Source organism: Trypanosoma cruzi, genomic scaffold (genome assembly GCF_000209065.1).
Source record: "Trypanosoma cruzi strain CL Brener 1047053516725 genomic scaffold, whole genome shotgun sequence".
NCBI classification, from domain to species: Eukaryota; Euglenozoa; class Kinetoplastea; order Trypanosomatida; family Trypanosomatidae; genus Trypanosoma; species Trypanosoma cruzi.
This window is the reverse complement of record NW_001849575.1, coordinates 648856-674012: the sequence shown is the minus strand read 5'-3', so window position 1 is coordinate 674012 and position 25157 is coordinate 648856. Positions and strand designations below refer to the sequence as shown.

At 53.6% G+C, this 25157-nt stretch overlaps 6 protein-coding genes and 4 pseudogenes across 6 annotated transcripts, besides 16 other annotated features; 6 read left to right on the top strand and 4 right to left on the bottom strand.

The window, feature by feature from the left end:
* Positions 1-2639: a sequence feature (heterozygous, Esmeraldo-like haplotype).
* On the top strand, positions 145-699 carry Tc00.1047053506765.80 (mucin TcMUCII, putative; the record flags this gene model as incomplete). Its single annotated transcript, XM_806430.1, has 1 exon — positions 145-699. The coding sequence occupies one exon, from the start codon at positions 145-147 to the stop codon at positions 697-699; it is 555 nt and encodes a 184-aa protein (XP_811523.1).
* Positions 542-587: a microsatellite.
* Positions 971-1057: a sequence feature (A-rich).
* Tc00.1047053506765.74 (mucin-associated surface protein (MASP), putative) lies at positions 1275-2036 on the top strand (the record flags this gene model as incomplete). The annotated part of the gene is made up of 1 exon (XM_806432.1): positions 1275-2036. The coding sequence occupies one exon, from the start codon at positions 1275-1277 to the stop codon at positions 2034-2036; it is 762 nt and encodes a 253-aa protein (XP_811525.1).
* Positions 2640-7434: a sequence feature (areas not merged during assembly with more than two copies in the genome that could not be assigned to a particular haplotype).
* Positions 3725-4219, top strand: Tc00.1047053506765.66 (annotated as a pseudogene).
* On the top strand, positions 4759-7020 carry Tc00.1047053506765.58 (annotated as a pseudogene).
* Positions 7435-8203: a sequence feature (heterozygous, Esmeraldo-like haplotype).
* Positions 7858-8505, top strand: Tc00.1047053506765.50 (mucin-associated surface protein (MASP), putative; the record flags this gene model as incomplete). The annotated part of the gene is made up of 1 exon (XM_806429.1): positions 7858-8505. The coding sequence occupies one exon, from the start codon at positions 7858-7860 to the stop codon at positions 8503-8505; it is 648 nt and encodes a 215-aa protein (XP_811522.1).
* Positions 8204-12915: a sequence feature (areas not merged during assembly with more than two copies in the genome that could not be assigned to a particular haplotype).
* Tc00.1047053506765.49 (uncharacterized protein) lies at positions 11089-11721 on the top strand (the record flags this gene model as incomplete). The annotated part of the gene is made up of 1 exon (XM_806433.1): positions 11089-11721. The coding sequence occupies one exon, from the start codon at positions 11089-11091 to the stop codon at positions 11719-11721; it is 633 nt and encodes a 210-aa protein (XP_811526.1).
* Positions 12490-13380, bottom strand: Tc00.1047053506765.46 (annotated as a pseudogene).
* Positions 12916-12943: a sequence feature (heterozygous, non-Esmeraldo-like haplotype).
* Positions 12944-13790: a sequence feature (areas merged during assembly that could not be assigned to a particular haplotype. This can correspond to areas where the two haplotypes were merged or to regions with more than two copies in the genome that were merged during assembly.).
* Positions 13053-13163: a sequence feature (GA-rich).
* Positions 13791-13905: a sequence feature (heterozygous, non-Esmeraldo-like haplotype).
* Positions 13906-25157: a sequence feature (areas not merged during assembly with more than two copies in the genome that could not be assigned to a particular haplotype).
* On the bottom strand, positions 14571-15224 carry Tc00.1047053506765.43 (uncharacterized protein; the record flags this gene model as incomplete). The annotated part of the gene is made up of 1 exon (XM_806431.1): positions 14571-15224. The coding sequence occupies one exon, from the start codon at positions 15222-15224 to the stop codon at positions 14571-14573; it is 654 nt and encodes a 217-aa protein (XP_811524.1).
* Positions 16386-16420: a sequence feature (AT_rich).
* Positions 16451-16483: a microsatellite.
* Positions 16527-16575: a sequence feature (T-rich).
* Positions 17320-17372: a sequence feature (AT_rich).
* Positions 17530-20022, bottom strand: Tc00.1047053506765.40 (trans-sialidase, putative; the record flags this gene model as incomplete). Its single annotated transcript, XM_806428.1, has 1 exon — positions 17530-20022. The coding sequence occupies one exon, from the start codon at positions 20020-20022 to the stop codon at positions 17530-17532; it is 2493 nt and encodes an 830-aa protein (XP_811521.1).
* Positions 17557-17582: a microsatellite.
* Tc00.1047053506765.10 lies at positions 21287-23758 on the bottom strand (annotated as a pseudogene).

The following is a 25157-nucleotide window of genomic DNA, read 5'->3' as shown; positions in this document are numbered from 1 at the left end:
GTACGGTGCATGCCTGGCTGCTGCCCTCTCCTCATGTGGTGTGCCCTCTGTGTGTGTGTCTGCCGCACTTCTCGTCTCCCCTGTTGCTCTCCATGTCCCTCACTGTGCAGATCAGCTCCACACCACTGAACGACCACACCCACGATGACGACGTGCCGTCTGCTGTGCTCCCCGTTGGTGCTCGCCCTGTGCTGCTGCCCGTCCGTGTGCGTGACAACAAGTGAAGAAACAGCTGGTAAATCTGGAAGTGATCCCGTTTCACCAAATTCTAAGCCAGAAGGACAAGATCATTTGACGGAATCGCCTGGTAAAACTCCTTCTCCACCAGAGAAAAACGAAGAAGGGAGAGAGACAGAAGATTCACAAAAAATGGAGACTCTTGCGTCACATACAACGGCTACAGTAACCGAAACGCCACAGCCACCAAATACTTCCCATAATACACAGGATCAAGATGATGGGAAACCCACTACTGAAGATGCAGGTATTGATAAGAGCAATATGTCAAATGAACAAAATGAGAAAGAAAATGCACCAACTGCGACAACAACAACGACAACGACAAAGGCGCCAACTACGACGACTACCCGCGCACCGTCACTTCTGCGCGAAATCGACGGCAGCCTCAGCAGCTCTGCGTGGGTGTGTGCACCGCTGCTGCTCGCCGTATCCGCGCTGGTGTACACCACTGTGGGCTAAAGTAGTGTGTGCGGGCTGTGCGTGCCAGCACTCAACCACGGGGATTTGTGTGCGTCCACTGTGGTCCGATGTAAATAAATAAGAGAAAATAATGATTGTGTTTTGCTTCATTTGCTTCAGCTGCGCTGCTGTGTGCTCCGTGTTGCTGCTCCCTGTATCCGTCACGTTGAACGCATCCCAGACACACTCATACGCATCACAAGCACACAACTGTTTGCGTGGACGCATTTTTGCATGTGAGTTCATGCACGCTGGAGCCATTCGGTGCAGCTTCTTTTTTTTTTTTGTGCTTTTACTTTTTTTTGCTTCTTTACTCGTGTTTTGTTTAATTTTTTTGCTTAATTGTTTTGTTTTTTTTGCTGGTTAATTACTGCGGGGCTGTTTTTGTGCGTTTTCCCTTCCACTGATTCCAACTGCCTCATGGTGTTTGCTACTTCTGATGGGCTTCTGGCATTTGTGACTGTGCGGTGACTGTGTGTGTTTTAGCGGTGGCTTTTCTTTTGTTGCTTTTGCTCTGCGTTGACGGGGTGTTAGTTTGTGCTGAAGGCTACACGCAAGTGACAGGAGTGATGGCGATGATGATGACTGGCCGTGCGCTGCTGGTGTGTGCCCTCTGCGTGCTGTGGTGCGGTGCTGCGGTGGAGGCGGAGGGTGATGGTTCTGGGGTAGGTAGTGGTGATGCGGATGGGAATATGGTTTTAATTTGGTATATTGATGCTAATGAGACTTGCAAAAAAAAAAATACGCAGGGAGAAAAGCTGGATAAGTCAGCGTTTAAGAGCTGTGTGAATGCTGCAATGAAGGAGATTTGTTACGATTATTATAATGAGACGCCGAGTGAATCTCGTGATTTTGAATCTGACGAGATTTGCAACAATTACATTGGCGATTCAGAGGAGACTATCGATACCTCAACACCGCTAACAGAACCGTCGCATGATGCGGAAAAACCGGTGGCAACACCAACTCCAGAAACCTCAAAGGTCGAAGCAGCAGAAATGGGATCGCCACCGGGAGTACCAGCGGGTGATTCACCAGCAAATCCAACAGAAGGTCCACAATCAACCTTAGCCGCCAACGATACTGCAAATAGTGAAGCTGAAAAGGACGGTAAAGAGGTGATGCCGAAGAATGCACCGGAATCCAACGCCTCAAGGAAAGAAGAAGGTGAAAAGAAGCACAGTAACACAAAGGAAAAACCACTCGAAGCCGAGGCAAAGAAAAATATCACGATGACTGCCGACAGTGACGGCAGCACCGCGGTCTCCCACACCACCTCCCCTCTTTTGCTTCTTGTTGTTGCGTATGCTGCTACTGCTGCGGTGGTGGCCGCGTGAGAGTGAGGGAGAGAGAGCCGTGCACCGCCCGCACATACACTCGTCCTTCTCACTCTCTGTGTGTGTCCCCTTGCATGGACTCTCGCTCTCACCTCATCCCACGAGGCACACACATAATGTGCCCATTGTATATATGCATGCACACCCATGCAGGCCCGTTGGTGCTCTCTTTTGCACGACACGCACCGCTGCCGTCCTGTCTGGCTGCATAGGCGGAGCACCGTAACTGTTTTTGTTTTTATTGCATTGAGTGGGCGACCTCTCTCTCTCTCTCTCCCTGTGTGTGTGTTTTGCTTTACGGGAGCAATGAGAGTGTGTGTGCGCTGGTCGTCCCACGCTTCGGCTTTTTTTGTTTCTTTTATTGTTTTACTTGTGTTGTGGTTGAGTACTACCATTCCGCAGACTTTGTGTTTGTGTGATGATATGAGTGATTTGTGTGTGCTATCTTTCTCTCTGCCCTTTGTTCCCTTTGAATTCTCTTCTGCGGCATGGCTGCTCTGCATGTATAGGCGCTGACATGCACACAAGCATAAGTAAACATACACACGCCATGTTGCACACGCTGTGAACGCTGAAGGCGTGCGAGTACGGCCGCAACTGCAGCCTGTGCGGCCACTATCCCGTGCTGCAGACGGAGGATGGCTGTGACATATGTATTTCTTTCGGACCACTGTGCATCGTCAATGCGTTTTTTGTTTTTGTTCTGCATTGTCTGAAAGTCGCACATGCTTACGCAGCTGACACTGTGGTGCACAGCGCGTGGGGATTGTATTGCTGGCATTAATGTGTGAGCCTTCCTGCTTTGTCTTGCCCACACGATGGGGTGGGAGGCGGGTTTGTTGGATGCGCCGTGCTTCTGGCTTGAAGGGTGGAGGCGCTGCGCCCACATATTGTTTTTCTGGGGCCCGGCGTCACGAGGTGGAGATGCCGAGTGTTTTATTGTATGAGACGTCGATGCCGTCGAAGCTGCTGCTGATGTGGCGTCCATCCCACGCACACACTCACTAACAAACAAGTGACGGGCTGAGCGCGCTCCCTTCTGCGCGTGTGTGGAGTTTGCTTTGTGGTTGCTGTGCTCTTTTGCCGTTCACTTGCCGCATTGTGGATGAGGTGTGTGTGTGTGTTTGCCTCACCACTACCGTGCCGCCCCAGCAACGCGCTGGATGGCGTGGAGGCCGTATTTCTGCTCTCCGAGGTGTCCTGATGTAGGCGGCATGGACGGCACGTGCGTGGGCCCGTTGTCCGCAATACGTGGAGCCTCCACACTCTAACGATGCGATCCGCAGCTTTTATTTTTTTCTTCTTTTCTGCGTCACGCTCCACGTTGGGCGCTGGGCGAGGGCGGCGGAGCGGAATGTGGACAATGCAGTAGCGTCAGCGGCACCTTGCCCGTCGCTGTCTGCCGCTTGCCGCGTCAGCGACGTCACAGTTGTTCTTAATTTGCTTGCCGCGCGTTCATTTTATTGAGGGCGCATTCTTCCGAGGAGGCCTGCATTTTTGTGCTCCTGGCATCCTCTGTCTTCAACTTGTGTTTCCGTTGCTTGCGAGCGACGCCTGTCTTGCGTGAGTGGTGCTCCTCGTGCTTCTGCCTTGTTGCGACGGCGCCGTTCTCTGATTTACTTCTTCCGCTTCCTTTTCTTTTATTTTTGGAGGAGCGGAAGGACAGGAGCCAAGGTGGCAGTTTCACAATGTGTGGAGTGTACATTGCTGACCCCGCTGTGTTCGACGCAGACACGGGTGCGGCGTGCTAGGATCGTGTGCGCACGGCTCTGTGGGTGCACGGCGCGTTGCCGCTCATTCCCGCTGGAAACGTGGCCCCAGGGGCTGGGGAGATGTGGGTGAAGAAAATGGAGATGGTAAGGCGGCGCGACGCCGTCATTGCGGACCTGTGTCTGTTTTGCTTGGATGGGCCGGACTGCGGGACGGCGTTTGAAGTGGCCCACGCTGCCGCCCTGGGAAAGAGGGAGTTGACATTTACTTTCGATTGGCGTTCCATGAGGGAGAAGTACGGCGGCGCGTGTGACGCGTCTGTGATGAGTGTGGAGGACTTTGGCCTTTCATTCAGTCTGATGCACTGCGACGGTGCGGAGGCGTTCGACTCCTTCGACGCTGCCCTTCACCACTTTCTGAGGCACAGCTCGGAATGGCGAGGATGCGACTATGGGGGATGTGTGCGAAGTTAGAGTTAATGCTTTGGGTCCTGGTGGGATTTTGTGCACGGCTTGGCGTGCATCCCCGACGCAATGGCCGGCGGAAATTCCATGCTGTGTTTCTCAGCAACAGGGCAGGCGACTGGCTCCGTGCGGCACAGCTGGGTCTGGCGTGTGTGCCGCTGACTGTTGTCTGTTTAGTGCTTTTCCCGCTGCTTTTTTGTGTGGGCCGGAGATGTTGTCCTGTTGCCCACGAGGCGGGTATCCCTTTTTTTTTTTTTTTTTTGGCTATGAGCGCTGGCACGTCTGTTGGAGGTCGTGCGTCGAATTTTTTGAAAAAACACACAGTCCTTCCACCTCGGCGTGTGAATGGTTGGAATAAATGATTTCTGCTGCTGCAGTGACACGCTGTGCACCCCATTGGTGTGTCTAATGTGCTTCCCTGTGCTCTTCTTCCTATTTCTGACACACACACTTGAAAAGGAAAGCAAACAAGCGCTAATCGCTACTGTGAAATTCGAGGGCAATGAAAGGACCAACAGCACACACACCGCCCACACATACATATTTATATGCACTCACGTGTTGCTGCAGTGAAGGCACCCCGCACACACAATTATCGCCGCGTGACCGGATCCAGCGGAAGGAGGAGGGAAGGAAGAGAGAGTGAGCCGCAGAGGCCCAACATGTCCCGGCGTGTGTTTACTTCCGCGGTGCTGCTCCTCCTCGTCGTGATGATGTGCTGCGATACTGGAGGTGCGCGTGCCAGTAAGTCGAGTGATCCAAAGCCTACGGTTATTTTTGTACCATGGGAAACGAGGGTGTCTTCTGGCGCATTTGAGAGGCAACAGCTATGGAGAAAATGTTGTTAAGTCGTTTATTTTTCATTCTCTTGTTGAACCACTATGGCTTAATTGTGGGTATTGCCAAGGTCAATTAGGGAGTCGCTTCTAGTGCCAGTGTTGGCATTTGGTCAAAGTACGTGAGTTTTAGACGGGAGGAGTGGACGAAAGGAATTGCAGCGGAGAGCTTGACGGACTGGAGGACGGACATTGCCGTGGAACGAAGAGAAGAGGCGGTTCACGCGTCTAAATTGAACGGTCCCAAGGCGTTGACGAAAGACGGCAATATTTTTCTGCCTGTGGAACGCCTTCCTGCGAAAAATGCCAGCGCGATGTTGGAAACTCCACACAGGTGGGAGCTTGTGCCTGTTTTGGGTGACGTTTTTGGTCTCCAACGATGGGGGCAAGCGCATTACGTGTGGTGCTGAGAAACTTTCCAAGGCTGTTGTTGACGGCCAGCTGCGAGCGAAGTCATGGAATGGTTTCTGGGGTATTGGCGGCAGGGGCGTGGTGGCGAATGGCACCGCGATTGTGTTTCCCCTTGTGACTGTGAAGGGGGACAACACAAAAGTCTGCAACATCATCCATTCGAAGGGCTGTGGCAGGAATTGGGTGTTCCCTGCGGAGGGTTTCGCTGACGGGATTGCGCTGATCCCAATATTTTCGAGTGGGAGGGAAAACCCCTCATGGCCTCCATGCGTGGCGGCCATGACGGGAAATTGCATGAGTCCGGTGAAATGGGGGAGAAATGGATGTAATTCGGCGGAGCTCATTTGAATGTCTTGACTGAGGCCTTGAAGAGTGCTACGACTTGTGGCCGACTCGACATCGTGACGGTATCCATCGAGGGGAGGAGTGTAATGCTGTTTGCTTTTCTCAGGCAGAATAATATTCGGAGAGCCACGAGCGTGTTGCGTCTTTATATGACTGATATGAATCGATTTTACCCCATTGGACTGTTATGTGCTGATGGTGTTTTCAAAAACGCAGATACTCAGCGGTACAAGGGCGGTGAACTGTTTGCCCTGTACGAGTGGAATGCAGGAAAAGGGCGTGTTGTGCTCGCACCCTCACTGAGCAGCTGGAGGAAATAAGGACTGCGCTGAGGAATTGGGATGCAGTCGACAAGAACGTCGCAACGCCTTGCACTTCCACCAGCAAAGAGGGAACCGCATCCGACGGTGCCTGCAGCACTCCTACGCCCACGGGTGGGCTGGTCGGATATTTGTCCAACGAGGGTGAGAGGGATTGCTGGGTGAAGGAATATCTCGCGGCGAGTGCCACGGTGATTGGGACAGCAACGAAGGTTGAGGGCGGTGTGACGTTTGAGGGGCCTGGAGTGTGGGCAGAGTGGCCTATGGGTAATCGGTGGCGGAATCAACGATTCCACATTGTGAACAAAGGCTTCACTCTTGTGGCGACGGCGACAATTGGGGCGGCTCCTGCAGGCAGCGGCAGCGCCCTTATGGTTGTCGTGGGTGGCGCTGGGAGTGTGAGGATGGTGGGACTGTCAGTCACGGCGGACAATAAGTGGGAGGTGGCGTTTGACGGTGAGGCGGGAGAAGTGCAGCACGGGAACTGGGGGCTGGAGAGAACGTACCGGGTGGCAGTTGGGCTCCACAACGGCATGGGCACCGTGTGCGTGGGTGGCAAAATTTTGGGGAGCTCAGCAACGACAGTTACACGTGGGGCGCAGTTGCTCGACGTCTCATGCTTCTACGTTGGAGGTGACGGTTGCAGTGGCTCAGGCTGCAGTTAGGTGACGCTGGCGCATGTCTGTCTGTGCAGCCGCCCACTGACCAGGCAGGAACTACAGATGCCCCTTTTGCGTGGCAAACAGACTGAAGCGGGCTGCAAGGAGGGAAAAGCGACACTGTGCCCCGGGTAATTTTGCGGCCAAACTGCCACAGGATCCGGGCGTTGACGCGGCTGCGGGGGAAGCGGTGCCAGTGCCCGCCAAGGGGGAATTTGCGCGGGAAACAGCACCACTGATGTCAATGGCTCCACTGTTTTATTGTTCCCAAAATGAATTGGTGACGGTGCCGTCCATGGGTGTGTGCCTTGGGCATTTTCTGCCTTTACTTCAAGGAGTGTGTGGGGAATTGGCATTTTTATGAGCCGTAGAATGCGGTTGTGCGATCTCTAATGGACAGTACGTGCCGCCTTTTCCGCGTGTTTTCTTTTCTTTTTTAATGATTAGTTGTTATTGTCTGCTGCTGCTGGTGCACGGATGGGATAGTCAGCAGCCCTTCTTTTCCTTTTTCCGTCCGATGGTTAATCGCCGTACATTTCATGAGTGAAGTGTTTCTTACTTTTATTTCTTGTTTGTGGCCCACACCGTTGCCAGCCTTACTGCTGTGCGCGCCGCGGACTGTACAAAAAAAAAGGGGGATTGGAGGAACAGGCCGGATGCCGCAATGAAGTGTGAAGAGTGTTTTGTGAGGGCTGGTGGAACAGTACAATTGTTTATTATTTTATTATTTTTCTTGTGAAACAGTTATGTATCCACAACAACGCACGGTCGTTTTATGCTGCTTGGCACATGAAATGAAAGTCGTGCCTGATCGTTTTTTTATTTTTTACTTTTTGAGAGTCTTCCCGGACTCTCAACTCTGTTGTTGTGCTTTTTTACTTTCCCGCTTCTGGTTTGCAGGGTAGTGTGCGTTTTTGCCTTTTTACTAATTCCAGCTGCCTTATGGTATTGCTGAGATGCTATTGTTGTCACTGTTTGGTGGCGTGGCTGTGTGACTTGTCTCTCTCCTTTCCCTTTCACTCTGCGTTGACGGGGTGTTAGTTTGTGCTGAAGTCTACACGCAAGTGACAGGAGTGATGGCGATGATGATGACTGGCCGTGTGCTGCTGGTGTGTGCCCTCTGCGTGCTGTGGTGCGGTGTCGGCGGTGGTTTTGCCAATGAGGTGGTGGAAGCTCCTGCCGGTGTTGTTGCCAGTAAAAGAACGGATGAGGAGAATTTGATCTTGAATTGGTATTTTCTGATTCGGGAAGAATGCGCGAATGAAAGCACGACAGGAGGGAAGCTGAATGTGACAGCTGAGAGGATCTGTATTCACAAAGTGATGAAGGGGGTTTGTGACGCTTTTTATGATAAAAAGTCGGGTGTAACTCATGACCGTGACGTTGAGTTTATTTGTACGTATTACGCTACCATTCCAGAGGAGCCCGTCGAACCCCCAACACCGCAAGGGCCACCACCACATTCAGCTGTCAGCAGTACCACCAGTAATGAGGGGACGCCGAAGAATGCACCGGAATCCGATGATGCAGGGAGAGGAGAAGGAAAAGAAGATGAAAAGGAGCACGGCAATACGAAGGAAAAAGCAGTCGAAACCGCCGCTGTGGAAAATGACACGAAGACTACCGACAGCGACGGCAGCACCGCGGCCTCCCACACCACCTCCCCTCTTTTGCTTCTTCTTCTTGTTGCGTGTGCGGCTGCTGCTGCGGTGGTGGCCGCGTGAGAGTGAGGGAGAGAGAGCCGTGCACCGCCCGCACACACACTCGTCTTTCACTCACTCTCTGTGTGTGTCCCCTTGCATGGACTCTCGCCCTCACCTCATTCCACGAAGCACACACATAATGTGCCCATTGTATATATGAATGCACACCCATGCATGCCCGTTGGTGCTCTCTTTTGCACCACACGCACCGCTGCCGTCCTGCCTGGCTGCATGGGCGGAGCACCGTAACTGTTTTTGTTTTGTTTTTATTGCATTGAGTGGGCGACCTCTCTCTCTCTCCCTGTGTGTGTGTTTTGCTTTACGGGAGCAATGAGAGTGTGTGCACTGGTCGTCCCACGCTTCGGCTTTTTTTTTATTGTTTTACTCTTTTTTTATTGTTTTACTTGTGTTGTGGTTGAGAGCACCCATTCCGCGGGCTGCGTGTGTGTGTTTGTGTGTGATGGCTTGAGTAATTTGCGTGTGTGCCATCTGCATCTCTCTGGCCTCGCTTTCTTTGGACTCTCTTGTGCGGCATAGCTGCTCTGCAATTATAGGCGCTGCCAAACACACAAGCACATGCACACACATGCCATGTTGCACACGTTGTGGAGCGGCGTGAATGCTGAGAACGGATGCACACATGCAGATGATTCTGGCTGCGGTGGCCCTCGCGAGGAGGGAAGGCCTGTGCACGCGAATTATTCCATTGACATACTGGGGGTGGGATGTTGGCGGCGTGCAGCAGTTGACTGATTTGATTTGTCATTGACGGTGACTGGTATAACTACGGATTGATCTCCGCCCAGCGGCTGCACGTGCCGATGTGTCTCTTTTGCTGTCCATCGGCAGATGGGGATTCGTCGGCTGTGCGGAGCGATAGGGGTTGGAGGGCGCGCCGGAAGGGAGAACAGTAACACGATTGCGGCAGCGCGTGGGCTTTGAAAAGGACTGTCGTGTTCTCTTGCATCCCGCCTGCTGTTTTGTGTGTTTGTGTTGCTAGGTGTGTGCTGACGCGTGACGGACGGTGCCACGATGGCAGTCGCTGTGTTCTCGGCACACTCTTCCACACACTCTCCTTGTCTCTCTGTGGGAGTGTTTGCAGCAGGCCATTGCTGCGACCGTGATGGGGACCACGACGGCGTCACCCCTCGAGAAGATCCCACGCTCTGTCGGTTGTGGAGCGGCGAGGCGGTTTGCCTGCAGCTCGACTGACAGAACCGCACAGTCGTTTCATTGCGGTCACTCCGTCGGCACCATCCGCTGCGGTGGTGTCCGCAAGAGCCGCAGCCCGATGAGGATGGCCTCGTAGTTGTCTGGCAGCTCAGCACTTCAGGCCCTTTGCCCCTCAGGATTGCCCTTGCTGCTCGACTGGCGCAGCACCATCTCGGCATGGTTCTTCTGCAGGAGTGCAGGCACCAGTGAGCCCCAGCGACGCGGCTCATTGGCTGCGGTGTCTTCCGCCAGGCCTGCAGTGGGCGTGCCGGTGGCGTGGCCTTCTTGGTGCGCCACACCTTGCCGTGCGAGCGCCTGTCGCTCGTGGCACCAACTGCCTGGAGACCACCGCCTTCCGCGTGTGCCCACCGCCCAGCCCCAGCATTTAAGTGGTGGAGTTCCGCAGCCTTTCCATGGCAATGGCTCACGCTGCTCACTTTGCGGGCAACATTCGTCGCTTAGGCCCCGCAGCGGTTATTTGCGACCTGAATTCACACCATGAGCCGCGGGACGGTTGCTCACCGTCCATGACGGCAGGAGAGGACCTCGCCGCCACCCCAAGCGGCATGGACTCTGAGCTGTCCGACGACCCGGCACAGGCAACGTGGAACAGCGGCCGCAGCGTCTCGTTTCCCGACGTGACTGCGCAACGCGTACTGCGTGTCTCCCACTGGACGTCCACCCGTTTACATGGACTCGGACCACCATCTGCCATCCCACACTGCAGGGACGGAGGACGGCATCCCGCGACAGGCAGGCATGCTGCCACAACGGAAACATGTCGCCATTTCCCTGCGTGAAGCTGACTGTGATGCTTCCACCTCGGCGTGTGCAACGTCTCTGGCCACTGTAATCACATGGTTGGAGATGCACCGAGGCACCGTACGAGCGGTAGCCGTGACAGTCCCACAGGAACCTGGACGGACGGAATGTAGCAGGCCGAGTGTGTTGCAGCGGCAGCCTGCCCCGAGCTGAAATACTCCGCAAACGGGAGGACCGCAATCATGCCCTCCGCCGTGGCTTCTCCATGCTGTCAGACGTCCGTGCGAAACAGCTTGGTGCCCTCTCGAGCCAAGGCCTGTGATGCCCTGAGGCATGGCAGCGCTACGTCCCTGCCCTCTGGGATCGACTGTGCTGCGGTACTGTTGGGACCGCGTCTGTGCTCTGCCTCCACCGGAACCTCTTCCCGACGTGAGCACCGCCACTCCTTGCCGACCAACAAGCGGCTGATGGACGTCCTCCTGCCCACTCTTCGACAGACCGGCACGCGCCCTGCAGATCACAAGCAACCCTTTATCTCGGTGGTGCTGCTCCTCCCACACTGAAGAGGCAGGACCGCCCCGACCTCCTCCGGAACCTCCACCTGGCGTGTCCACGGCACCTCCTCGTAGAATGACGAGCAGCAGATCAACGTCGCCCTGCCCAAGCTGCAGCAGCGTCTTCTCGTCCGTCCACAATATGAAGGCACACGGCCGACGCACTAACCCTGGCACTCCAATCGTTGCAGAAGGCCTCACACGTGGATTCTGCGACAGCTCCACGGTCTTCCCAACAAGTGCCTCACGCGCAGGTCACTACCGGAAATGTCAAGCGTATCAACGAGCAAAAAACGGACAACGCAACTCTGCAAGCTCCAATGACAGCCGTAGCCCTTCAGCCACTCCTCCGCTACTGCAACCCCGACCAGCCGCTGAGCCCCGACAATACACGGGAGGCCCTGCCGCACACGCTGTGGGAATGCCGCCGTCCTCGAAAACTCAGCATCCGACTATTTGGAAACACACCCTCTCGCACGACAGCATCGTTCAGAAAGAAGGAAAACCTGGCCACATCGCTACGGACAGCCCGCAGGCCATTAACGAACAGTGGCAGCAAAGTATAACAAAACAAACATTTCCCTTTTCTCAGCATAGAAAAACAATGTCACCTTCACACTCGCAATTGCCACCAATGAATTCATTGCGCAATACCGCTCTGAGCTGCAATACTTCCTGGTACCATCCAGGTCCCTTGTCGACACATTGATGCGGGTGGGCACCCATCCATTCCTCCCAATGACGGTGCATGTCTGCGACGCACCCTCAGATCCAAAAGGCACGTCCCTCACCACAGCCGGGATCGACTTCGCCCTGTCCGCACGCATCGCTTTGTCAGAAGAGCAGGAGTACGTCAGGCTGGCAGCAAAGCACCTGCCGGCACAACAAAAACATAAAAATCATCACAAACAGAAGCACCAGCAGCACTGCAGACCGTGGGGTGACGTGGATCAACCGACACATGCTGTACATAAAAGAAAACACTTCATGGCTTGACAAGGATAAGAAACACTGACACTATCTCAAATAAATAAAAAAGAAAAAATAAAAGGTCACGTGTCCGCAGTCAAAGCAAACCACCAATCCAAAAACAAGGCTAATTGGGTGCACTCAACCACAAGAAAAGCAATAAAAAGCCGAAGCGTGGGACGACCAGCGCACACACTCTCATTGCTCCCGTAAAGCAAAACACACAAAAAGGGAGAGAGAGAGAGAGAGGTCGCCCACTCAATGCAATAAAAACAAAAACAGTTACGGTGCTCCGCCCATGCAGCCAGGCAGGACGGCAGCGGTGCGTGTGGTGCAAAAGAGAGCACCAACGGGCCTGCATGGCTGTGCATTCATATATACAATGGGCACATTATGTGTGTGCTTCGTGGGGTGAGGTGAGGGCGAGAGTCCATGCAAGGGGACACACACAGAGAGTGAGAGAAGGACGAGTGTGTGTGCGGGCGGTGCACGGCTCTCTCTCCCTCACTCTCACGCGGCCACCACCGCAGCCGCAGCCGCACACGCAACAAGAAGAAGAAGCAAAAGAGGGGAGGTGGTGTGGGAGACCGCGGTGCTGCCGCCACTGTTTTGTGTATTCGTCGTATCTGTTTTGTTTGCGGTTACTGTCGTTGCTTTTGTATCTTCCCCAGTCCCTTCTGAGCCTTTGTCTCGGTGGCTTTGTGGTGTGGCCGCGGTGTCAGGCGGCGGAACTTTTTTTTATCTTCACTCGTGGTGTCTTCGCCATCCTGTTCGCGGGAATCAACACTGTCTTCTGGAGGTGGTGGAGGAATTCCACCCGCAATGCCCCCAGGCAGTGTGTTCTCTCCGTTACCTGTCGCGAGTGCGTCCTCTACTGCAGGTGTATTTTCGTCGGGCTCCTTCTTTTCTTCAACTTCCGTTTGCGTAGGATTGGCATTTGATTCCCGACTGCCGGAATGAGAAATGCCCTCTGCAGGTGCAATTGACTGACGTGTTTCCTGCCCGCTGCCACTTAAATTCTTTTCCCTGGAACCTGAGCCTATTAAAACTGTTCCTTCTTGTACACTCTGCCTTTCTATACTTTTTCTTTCTCCATCTTCCGCCCCTGCATCTTCGTCATTCTCTTCACTATCTTCTTCTTCTTCAACATCTTCATCTTCATCTTTTTCAACTTCATCCTCTAGAGATTTGGAAGTACTTGTCCTTTAACACCTCCTGCTCCACGTCTTAATTCTTGCGTGACTTGTAGAGGCGTTTCAAGTTCTTGTGATTGCAGCAGAGGTCCACCACCACTCCAAAGACCTGCCCTATCCTCATTTGCAAAGCCACCGCCGGCACCGCACCACAGCACGCAGAGGGCACACACCAGCAGCACACGGCCAGTCATCATCATCGCCATCACTCCTGTCACTTGCGTGCAGCCTTCAGCACAAACTAACGCCCCGTCAACGCAGAGTGAAAGCAAAAAGAGAGAGAAACAAGTCACACAGCCACGCACCGCCCCATACAGCAATGAGAGTCACGCACCACAACAACAATTAAGTGGGCGCGGTCCAACAACAATAAAAACAAAAGAGGAGCGCTCTTCGCCCGTTTCCCGTTCCTCACACTCCCACAGTCACTATTACCGTTATTCTCACTCCTCACAGGCACGCCACGCTCACTTCAACACACGCCTTTCCAGCACATGCAGTCCGTGATGCGCTCCCGCTGCGCTGCGACGTGCAATCGACCCCAACACCGCCACATTATCGCCCTTTTTTATTTTGTTTTATTCACGTTGTCCGTCTGTTTGCCCCATCACCGACACAAAAAATAAGTGCACACCTTCACAAAGGGGAAGGAACAAAGAGAAAAGGAGGCACGATCCCACCGTCCCGCCGCGGGCCAACACTCTCCTCCACCCACCACCATTGCCGCGCAGGGGACCGCAGTCACATCGCAGAGTCAGCACCACAATTTGCACCACACCATCGTGCAATGAACGTTGGGCGGGACGCAGCCATGCATCGCCCCGCTCCATTTTCCCACCACTCAAGTGTTGCGTGCCCGCACAAAGTGGCAAACAGAATCAGAGTGCACACAAACCCAATCATCCCCCTCACTCGATGAAGCACATTACTTCGCATGGAGTGACAACATTTGAGGACACACCAGCAGTAGCAGGCTGCATGGAATTTCCCTGCCAACCCTGCAAAGAGACACAACAACTCTGCGGATTCAGAGTGGCAGTCCCTCGGTGTTGCCCGCAGCTCGCATGGCAGGAATAATTCCACGCACGCATAGTTCCAAATCCCTCGCTGCTTGACTGCACATCAACAGAACATGTGAAAAAAATACCTGCGCGCAAGGTGGCAATTAAATACGTGAAAAAGTCGGCCTGTTTTCTCCGATGGCGTTGGCAAGCAGTCCCACACAATCCAATCAAAGTGGCACGCCGGACAGAATGGCGTCCGTCAATCAATAAAAAAATGCGACACTAAAAAGGAGCAGAAAAGAGTTGGCGCACGCGATTGCCAGTGACAACTGTGAGCAAACCCGCCAGCACCAACTGAGGTGCCGAGAAGCACGTTTGTGTAGAACTGGCCGTCAGGCAGAGAGGATAAATAAAACAAAAGGCAGCAAACCCTCTCGTTCAATGTCTCCTGACCGCGACGCCAGAATCAAAATACCATGGACGATAAGAGCGGCAACGCCTTCTCCAAAACATCTTGTCAAGAAGCCGCAGGACCTCAGGAAGAGAGGAAGGCAGCGGCGGCAGCCACAGCGGGGGAGGCAATAAAACGGCTGGCAGGCACCTTCACGTCGACGCGCACACCACATCCGAGTGGGCTGGGAGCACTGATCGAACCGCTCGGAAACACACGCATCAAATCCGCAAAACAAAGTCGCAGTGAATCGACAGGAACTCCCCGCCCAAAACAAATTTAAAAAGTAGCGTTTTTCAAGGGGAAATCCGCTTTTCCGACGACGGCATGGACGCCTCGCAGAAATTTCTTGCAAATCTCCCTTCGCAGTTCCGCAAGAAAACGCAGCGGAATAAAAAGAGAGCGCAACGACGCAAAAAAAAATAATCCGCCTAACCGACCAGGTGGCAGGCTGCCCTCGCGCAAGTGGACAAAACACAACTTCACTCCGGTCTTGTCGTGGTGGTCGTCTCGCAACATTTTCTTCCTTCTCGTCGCAGTGCACATCCCCCTCCCACAAAGCATTTGTTCGGGCCATGCTCCTGCGGCCAAACATCGCGCTGCTGGATCCCGCGGCACAGTCCTCGGCACAGAAGTGAGGGAAGGAAGAGGGACCGCAGAAGATGCGAGCAAATCCGAATTCGGTGGCGGTCGCTGCAGTGAGGATTGACGTCCCACGCGGTGTCCCTTTTCTAGCTCCGGCCCTCACCGTGCCATGCTCTCAACGTGCGGTGCGCCGGCCGCTCCGAACATCCACACGTGCTTGCGTCTCACCGTCGCTCCCAGCCCCGTTCATTGACTGCATCAGGGATGTCGCCATCCAGAGACGGGCATAAGGACGCTGCATCCAACAAAACCTTCAGAGGCACCCGCTGGGCCAACGACGACCGTCACTGCGGGATGTGTGGCCCTTCCGCCACTCACCTCAAATCGCACTTCCACGCCTCCTCGAGCAGCAGCAGCAGCATAAATACACCGGTCCACTAGGAACCGCCACCAGCCATTGCAGGAAGACCACTGTGCCTCAGTGCTATGAAACCCGAATTGCATTGACGGGCCGCTTCGGAAAATCCTGTCGCATTCTCCCCCATTATGCGGAAACACATCCGTCGTGCATGTGTCCACCGCAGCCAAATGAATCCGGTCCAAATACCCTCCAAATTGAATTCCCCTTTCCTCAAGCCATTCCTTCATTCCATACGCCCTGACCCTCATCCGCACGTGCTCACTCACACAAGCCGCCATAGACAGATGGTGGCCGCCCAACGCTCCGGAAAAACATGCCCAGCACGCACGCGCACAACAAATGACATGCGCAAACGCACGGCACGATGGCGGAGAAGCGCACACCGAAAGGATGCGGCCCTCCACAGCAGTCGCAGCCCACCGCGCGCATCACGCCCGCAGGAAAAGTGACTCGCGGTGCGCGCTCCCTCTCTCCTCCTTCCCTTCATGCCCACGGAGGAAGCAGCAGCCACCCGCAACCGCCAGCACACGCTACAAAAAAAGCATCAAAATCCACTGCAATGTGTATTTTGTGCGTGCATGTGGTTGTGTGTGTGCCTGCAGACACACGAACCAAAGAAGTAAAAACAGGAGCAGAGCATGTGAAGGGACGCACAAACAAAACTGTACAGCAGAGGTGCATGGCGGAAATAAAGAGAAAAAGACTGCTCAGGCTCACAATATCGCACTGCAGAAAAAGCAGCGGCAATTCATTAAAAAATTAATAAAAATAAATAAACAAAAATTCATCTTCACCCTTCCACACCACACACTTTGAAAAGAATAAAAAAAAGAAAAAAAAGAAAAAAATTGGAAAAAGTCGTCCTCTATTACGGCTACACACAAATAACAGAAAAGAAAAAAAGAAAAAGAAAAAAAGAAAAACACACACAAAAAAAAAAGGCACCCAACTACCGTGCTGCTCCAGAAATTGTCTGCATATTTTGTCCGAAAATAAAATTAAAAAGGTATTTAAATGTCTTTCAACCGTCTGGCCCTCTGCGTGTCCGCACATCGTTTATATTTCATGGGGTCATCTGCGTGTTGCTGCTCCCCTCAGCCCTTTCATCGGCGTGTGAGTGCAGCCCGCAGAGCACAGTCACTCGTGTGTGTGGGGACTGAGAGAAGCACGCAGACATGACGGGAGTCGCGTCACTCCATCGGGAGAGTGAGCGCAGCAAAAAAAAATCATCAGACGGGAGAGAAATGCTCACGAGGCCGACACCGAAGGGTGTGCCGGCGCGAGAAATGCACACGCAAAGAAAAAATCTTAAAAACACGGCGGCAGGGTGTGGCTGTGTGTGTGGCGCTGCGGGTGTCTGCCCGCCCTGGCCGCAAGAAAACAAAGCAAGAGGGAAAGAAATGTGTGCTCCGCCCCACCGGCCCTCGTCGCACGCCCACACGTCACGGCTCCCTCAGCGCGCCGTTCGTCGCGGCCCCTCCTCATGCGTGCAGCAGGCGAGGCGCACAGGGCCGTCGTCGTGAGCGTGTCGGTGGGTGTGCGAGTGGAGCAGTTGGGCGGGAAACACACGGCACCCCTCACAGGAAGAGTGCAGCAGAAACAATTAAAAGAGGGAAGAGTAGAAAAGAAAAATCACTTCCATAGTGATTGCCCCCAAAAGCGAAAAATAGAAGGTTGGGGGATGAAAAATAAAAATTAAAAATTTAAACAAATTAAACCATTTAAAAAAAAAAAAAACGTCCATAGTGATTGCCCCAAGGCAACAAGCAAAAAATTAGGGGGATAGAAAAAAAACGGAATCACAAAAAAAAGAAATTGCGGAGAGTAATTCATTACCGGATGTGCGTCGGTGTGGAAGAGAGCGCAAGTGCCCCACACTGAGGCCGCACACTCCTCACGCAGTCGCAAAGCCCCACAGTCCCAGCAGAAGCAGCAGCGGCAGCAGCACCCTCCCGTACGCGGAACCAGCATCACCATTTGCCCCACCATCACCCTTTTCTCGTGCCGTCCCCTCATTCCCAGCAGAAGTCAAGCTTCCCGCTGGCGCATGTTGGGTATTGGCGGTTCTCCCCACAGTTGTCCTCCCCGGTGCTGCTGGTACTTCCCGTGGGCCAGGCACCGCAGGTAAAGCAGGTGCGACAGGTTTGGGAGCAATTTTCACTTGTGGTTCTGGAGCTCTCTTCGGAACGGGGATCCTGTCCTTGATTGCGGTCATCTCAGTGGAATTCAGTGGGCGGTTGTACAGAAAGACGTTCGTCACCGTCACACGAGGTTTTTTGCCGATCCCCTTCGGACTGGGCTTCTCCGGACTGGCCTCCTCCTCACCATCATCACCAAGGTCGCACGCGCCAAAGCAAAACCCAAAAAGCTCAAGTGGTGTCTCGCCTGTTAACGGCACTTCTTCCTCCCCCAGCGACTCGCCATCAATGTACACAGAGGCCTTGTTGCCTTGCAGCATGAGTGCCACTTGGTGTTCTTTCTTCGGCACCCAATGCCTGCTTTCCGTTGTTGGTTTTGTCTTGCCTTTGAAAATTGTCTCCCACGTCTTATCCGCGGTGTACGACAGTCCCATGATATATTGGGGCTCAGTGTTCGCCAGCACCGCAGTCAGTAGAGTTTTCTCGCTCGGAGCCTCTTCGATGGTCACCGACGCCACAAGTGTGAAGTTGTGGCTCAAAAATACATGACGTACTTTATCATCCGGAATGTTCACAAGCCACATTACCCCGGAGCCAGGCTTCGTCAACTGAAACCCATCTTTGACCTTCGTCGCATCCTTCACCTTTGCATTCAGGCAACGGTATTCGTCGTCCCACGTGTCATTGTTGGCCGATGCGTTTGACAAAACTGCCACCAGACCCGCCGTGGGTATAGAAAAGCTGGAGAAGAAAACGTCCTTTTGCGCCCAGGTACTGAGGACGGACTTGATTGCACTCAGTTCCTCCGTCAGGCGGGAAAGTGAAATGGCGCTGCCTTCACCACTGACCCTCCGTTGTAAAAGATGCAACTTGCCATCCGAGTACAGCAGGCTGCTGGCGAGCTCCTCCTCCCCAGCATTGTCCATGCCAACCGGTCCAAGAGAAAACGAGCGGTTGTTGTCCGTCACCCAAAGGTAGAGCGCAGTGACCCTTTCCGTTTCCCCCAAGGCGTACCCTCTCTGTGTGTACAGCATGACCTTCTTTTCCTCAATGGTCGCGGTGATGAGAGCATCCACATGCAGGCTTAAATCCTGAGAGGCTCCCGATCCTGAGTTGACCCACACGCCTGGAAGCGTCCCGATGGCCTCCGTCCACGTTGTCCCCAAGTCCCGCGACTCGTACACCCTCTGGCCACTCTCGCAATCAACAATCATGAGAAGTGATCCCTCCCACTCGGTGATGCGGGGTGTCTCGCATTTCGGATGCGAAGTGCCCTCTGGGAACACCCAGGTACTGCCGTTGTCCTTCGAGTAAATGATCATGGAGCAAACGCCTTCTGCTCCATTCTTCGCCATCAGAGAAAACACAATAGTGCCATCCTCCATCAGAACACCTGCGCCACCGGAAGCAATGAACTCCGTCAATTCACCTTCGTGAGAAGCAGAAGAGATCGGTTTCGGGAGTGGTTCGGGGTCGCCCCATTCGATCCGTTCACTCTGCTCGCCGCCCGTGGAATTCGTGACCTCACCCACAACCAGTTTTAGTTCGAATCTGCCCTCTTTCCAACTCCCACCTTCGTAGGACACATCAGAGCCTTCCGCAAGAAGAAACACCTTATTGCCCTTCGTGGTGGTTGTGGGGTGGTGCACAACATCCAATCTCTCCTTTCCCTCCGCTTTACCAAGCACAGTGTGTGCCCTCCATGTTTCGTTACCGACCTCACCAACAAGAGTGGGCCATTCCCACGCAGAGTCGATGTACTCCGCAACAACATCAGAAGACGGCTTAGTTGATTCGTTATGGGAGTTTTTGGCATTTATGTGACCCTCGGCGAAAGCAGCAATTACTCCACCAGCACTGACGAGAGAGGGTGAAACAAATGAATCCCTCCGACTTGAGTCATTCCCCTTCTTCGGCTGCACCTGCGTCGTCTGCGCCACAAATAGATCGATTCCCTGCGGCAACTCAACACCCCCTGAAGCACTCCCCTCTGCAGTAATGGCACTCGTCAATGCCGACACAGAAGGAGTTGAAGCATCAGCATTATTTTCCACCTGAGCGGTCGCAGCTCCACTGCAGCACATCAACACGAAAAATAGGAGCAGCACCGTAGAATCAAGCAAACGCCGGGAAATGTTGGGCCTCTGCGGCTCACTGTCTCTTCCTTCCCTCCTCCTTCCGCTGGATCCGGTCACGCGGCGATAACTGTGTGTGTGGGGTGCCTTCACTGCAGCAACACGTGAGAGCATATAAATATGTGTGTGTGGGCGGTGTGTGTGCTGTTGTTCCTTTCAGAGCCTTCGAATTTCACAGTAGCGATTAGTGCTTGTTTTCTTTCTTTCCTAGCGTGTCTGTGTTCAAGAAGTGGAGAGTACAGCAGTAACAGCGGCAATACACCAGAAAGGTCAGTGAGGAGCAGAGCAGAGCACCCACGCAGAGAGCGGGGCACGAGACAATCCGAAGGGACGGCACGGAGAACCATCGCCCACAGAAAAGAGCAGCAACACGGCAAGTCACGGCGGGCCGTCGGTGTTTGCGGGCCAGCCCTCACGCGGTGCAACACGCCACACCCAACAGGGAATGACAGACAGACAGGCGGAGGGAGATGAATGGATGCCGCCAAGAGGCACTCACAATCAACATGGCCCGTGAGCATGCGGCCACTCCACGCAGGAACACAGGAAAAGAGGGTGAGAGGGGAAAAGAGCAAGAAGCAGCACAAACACACGGAAGGAACAAAAGACAGGCGGGAAAAGCATCGCCAAAGGCCCTCGCCCTGGCCAGCGACTCCACACCAGCCCTCACACACACACACCATCGCAGTGCCGTCAGTCCGCGGGTGAGAGGATTCGGCCCTCCACACAACAAACGCACACACCGCCAGCAATCAACCACCAATGGACAAGAACGAGAAGAGACACACCGCCACCGCCTCCAGTTCAATCCCACGGCCAACGGTATACAGCCACAGCCAGCTGCCGGCACACAACGCACACGGAGCTAGCAATCACCCAAAGAGCCACACGAGGAAGCGGATCCTCACCCAGCCATGACACGGAGCCTCACTCCATGCGGTCGCACGGAGCGCATCATTTCCTCAATAGAACTTATTCGTCGTCCATCCCTTAAAGATGCTTCTGTTAGTGATGGGCTTTCGAACACAATAGAAGGAAATGGACAATGCGGTAACGCCGTGACACCGCCAGCCACAATGATTCTCTCATACCGGGGCAATTCTCCAATTACGCCTCGTATGCACACACAATCAAAATAATATATAAAAATCACCCAATGTTTTTCTACCAGAAACCAAACAACCCCACTCCCTCGCCAATTTCTTCTTTCACTGTTATGTTCGATAGCGTTGGACATTTTGGCATTTGTGTGCGGTGCTGCCGCCTGGGGCTGGTGCACCCGCACCGCATGCTCGGACACAAGCATCCAAAAATACATAAATCCCACAATATTTTTTACCACAAATCGAACTGTCTCGTTCACTTTCAATTTCCTAATCTATTTTCCTATTATTATTTGTTTTTTTTGCACACTTCGGAAAGCTTCGTCTCTTCTAAAGTCTCTGCACGATATTGACACTTGGTACTGGCGCACCTCTTCCTCCCAGAACACCGAGTCTCACGGCTCTCGTCGCTCGCATTATTGGAATTCTCGACATCACATCTCTGCCAGCCAGTCATCGGCGTGCTGTCTGGGTGCTGCACATAAATAATCCCCCACGACATGTCTCGGGATAACTCCTCCCAACCATTAAAATATGCCGCCAGGCACTCAGTGAACTGCCTCACAGTGCTGGCGGTCGTGTGGTGCCCACCCGCCGTAGTCATCCGCAGCCCAACCAGAGTCATTGGATTGGGCTCCAAGAAAAAAAGGCGTCCACCAGCGGAAAGTTTGTGGCCCACGGTTTGCACAGCACGCCGTACTTTATTTTACGGATCGTTTTTTCATATTCATTCGGCAGCAAACCCTCATCTCCCTTGGGATGCGGTTCAGGGGCCAACTTCAAGACGCAGGGCTTTGCTTGACGTCCTGTTGGCGGCTCAAACTCCGTGAGTTTCGTCGCTATTACCCTGACAAAGGCACTCTCCGTGAACGATTTCAAAGCAAACCATCCAAAAAACATTGGCAAAATATTATCCTTCGACGCCAACATCAGCCTCAAAAAGCTATTTTATTTTGTTACACTTGGGAAACGTTCCAATGTCCGTTCCTCGAGGTAAGCAGATATCGGTGCATTGAAAAGGGTCACACCGCCTGCGTATATTTCCCGAACAAATTTCACAGGCTTGTGGGACGGATCCTCAGAATACCATGGCGACTCACCTCCCCGTGAAAAGTACTCTTTCACAGTTACCTCGTTGATCGATTGCAATGCAAACTTCACCGCTCCACAGCGTTCCCTAAACGCCTCCTCATCAAAGACGTGACGTGGAATCGGTCCCAAAAGATACATGTGTTTTTTGACCTCTTTCCAGTATTCCGCTTGTTTCTCTTTAGTCTCATCACGCGTTATCCAGGCGCACACATCGCCTTCACATCCATCTCGTCGGGGCAATTCACGATGATTCGCGCGGCTTGTAGTTGCTTCGCCCACTCATCATAGTTGGTTACCTTTGGGAATGACACCGCAATCATGCCCCATCCAGAAGTAGGCGCAAAATGTCTCAGTGGCGGCGTTCCCTCCTTTGCCACATCGTAGATAATATACACATTCCTCCCATGCCCCCTCAAACTTCTCAACTCCGAGATGCACATGTCCTCATCGCCGTACCTTGTCACCGCTCTGGTAGTCTTGTCAGACACGTACGCATCTCCTCCACCAAAACAGTGGACTACCACTTGGATTTTCTCGGCATCGTCGTGCGGCAGCTGGTAGAGGAGGTACGAGCCGGCAGCCACCAATTTCCCGATCCCGGGCGTCCCAATCAACACACGTCGCTCGGGCTTAAAGTCGGTCCCGCCGTGGGGGCTGAACCACGCGGTTAGATCGCCCTTGACGATCTGCCACACTCGATCCACCTCACAGTTTACAAAAACGTCCTTAGGAGCATCCTGCATCGTATTCCGCGAGTACGGCCATCCCTTCTCCGAGGCGAGCACCATCAGCACGGGAGGTGCTGCACCGAATTGCTGCACAGCGTCATTCTTTTCGATAGCGTCGTCAGCTTTCTTGTACGTCCATGACTGTTCTGGCCTCCCCTCATGCACCCCCATTCCCGTCCCCGTTTTCTTTTGCTCCACGCCGTCCGGAAGTTCCACCGCATGGCTCCACCTCGCATTGTGCACAGACTCGTAGCATCCCTCCAGTTTCTCCGGTGCGCTCGTCGTCGTTGGGTTCCTCGCCTCCTCGGCAGCTGCATCCAAGAAATGTTTGGTGGAGTTATGAACAGCTGCTTTTACCTCCGCAGCAGCTAACGACCACCCCGGTAGATTGTTGACACCCTTATCGCAAAGCTTGCGTATATCCCCATCGAAGATCACTTCACCCTTTACAGCTCGCTTCATACCCAAATAATGACCTGATGCCTGTATTTCGTTCAACGCTCCTTTATCACGGATATACTTCGTGGGGTCCTTGAAAAACTCCTCCGGCAAGACATCCCGATTGGTGTCCACAATGCCCCTGCCGTCCAGTTCCCTCGTAAGAAAGTCGTTCAGCTTCTTTTCATTGACGCGAGCTCTTCCCTTAAAATGTACATCTTCGATATTAGTGGAAATGGTAAATTTCATTTCTTGCGTTCGTCTTAGCCTTCCCTCTGCCTCCCGCCTCGCTTCTGTCAGTACCTGCGTGAGTACCCCGTTTGGTTTTCCCCTTGCAAGAGGAGTGATCGTATCCTTTTCTTTCATAGTCCCTACGTTGCCCGAGAGAAAGCACACCTTCGTGAAGAGGCTTAGTAATGGCCTCCAGCGCTTGGTACGCAGTGAAGTTAAGAATTTCTTCAAGAAGCCGCTGGTCTTGTACGTAATCATCCAGCTCCTGAACAAACATCTCCATCGTCACATTGTAGTCTTTCATCAACGGCCGCCCTGCCGCCGACATAATTCCAAAGGAAATCACTCAGCCTCACGTTGGTGCTGCTCATGGTCCACTGGGGCCACAATTCACTCCCCACCACATGTCGAGCTGCAGCGTCAAAACCATCACAAGAGCCACGGCGAGGTGCCATCACAACACCCGTGCGGTGAAGCATCCCACTCGCACCGCCCAACTGCGGCCAGCAGGTGCCGCTGGCTTCAAAGGACACTCGCGGCTGTTTCGTCCCGCAGTCCCAGTGGCGTTGGCCGTGGCACTCGCACGGCTCGGTGGTCGCTGCGCCATGCGGCCGCACTGCAACGCCTGTCGGTGAAACAGTCGAGGCCCACCGCCCCCGCAGCAACACGAGGCGTGCAACCAACCCCAACACCGCCACATTATCGCCCATTTTTATTTTGTTTTATTCACGTTGTCGGTCTGTTTACCCCATTACCAACACAAAAAATAAGTGCACACCTTCACAAAGGGGAAGGAACAAAGAGAAAAGGAGGCACGATCCCACCGTCCCGCCGCGGGTCAACACTCTCCTCCACCCACCACCATTGCGGCGCAGGGGACCGCAGTCACATCGCAGAGTCAGCACCACAATGTGCACCACACCATCGTGCAGTGAACAATGGGCGGGACGCAGCCAGGCATCACCCCGCTCCATTTTCCCACCACTCAAGTGTTGCGTGCCCGCACAAAGTAGCAAACACAATCAGAGTGCACACAAACCCAATCAACACCCTCAATCGCTGAAGCACATTATTCCCAAGGAGTGACAAAATTTGGGGACACACCAGCAGTAGCAGGCTGCATGGAATTTCCCTGCCAACCCTGCAAAGAGACACAACAACTCTGCGGAGTCAAAGTGGTAGTCCCTCGGTGTTGCCCGCAGCTCACATGGCAGGAAGAATTCCACGCACGCATAGTTCCAAATCCCTCGCTGTTTGACTGCACATCAACAGAACATGTGAAAAAAATACCTGCGCGCAAGGTGGCAATTAAATACGTGAAAAAGTCGGCCTGTTTTCTCCGATGGCGTTGGCAAGCAGTCCCACACAATCCAATCAAAGTGGCACGCCGGACAGAATGGCGTCCGTCAATCAATAAAAAAATGCGACACTAAAAAGGAGCAGAAAAGAGTTGGCGCATGCGATTGCCAGTGACAACTGTGAGCAAACCCGCCAGCACCAACTGAGGTGCCGAGAAGCACGTTTGTGTAGAACTGGCCGTCAGGCAGAGAGGATAAATAAAACAAAAGGCAGCAAACCCTCTCGTTCAATGTCTCCTGACCGCGACGCCAGAATCAAAATACCATGGACGATAAGAGCGGCAACGCCTTCTCCAAAA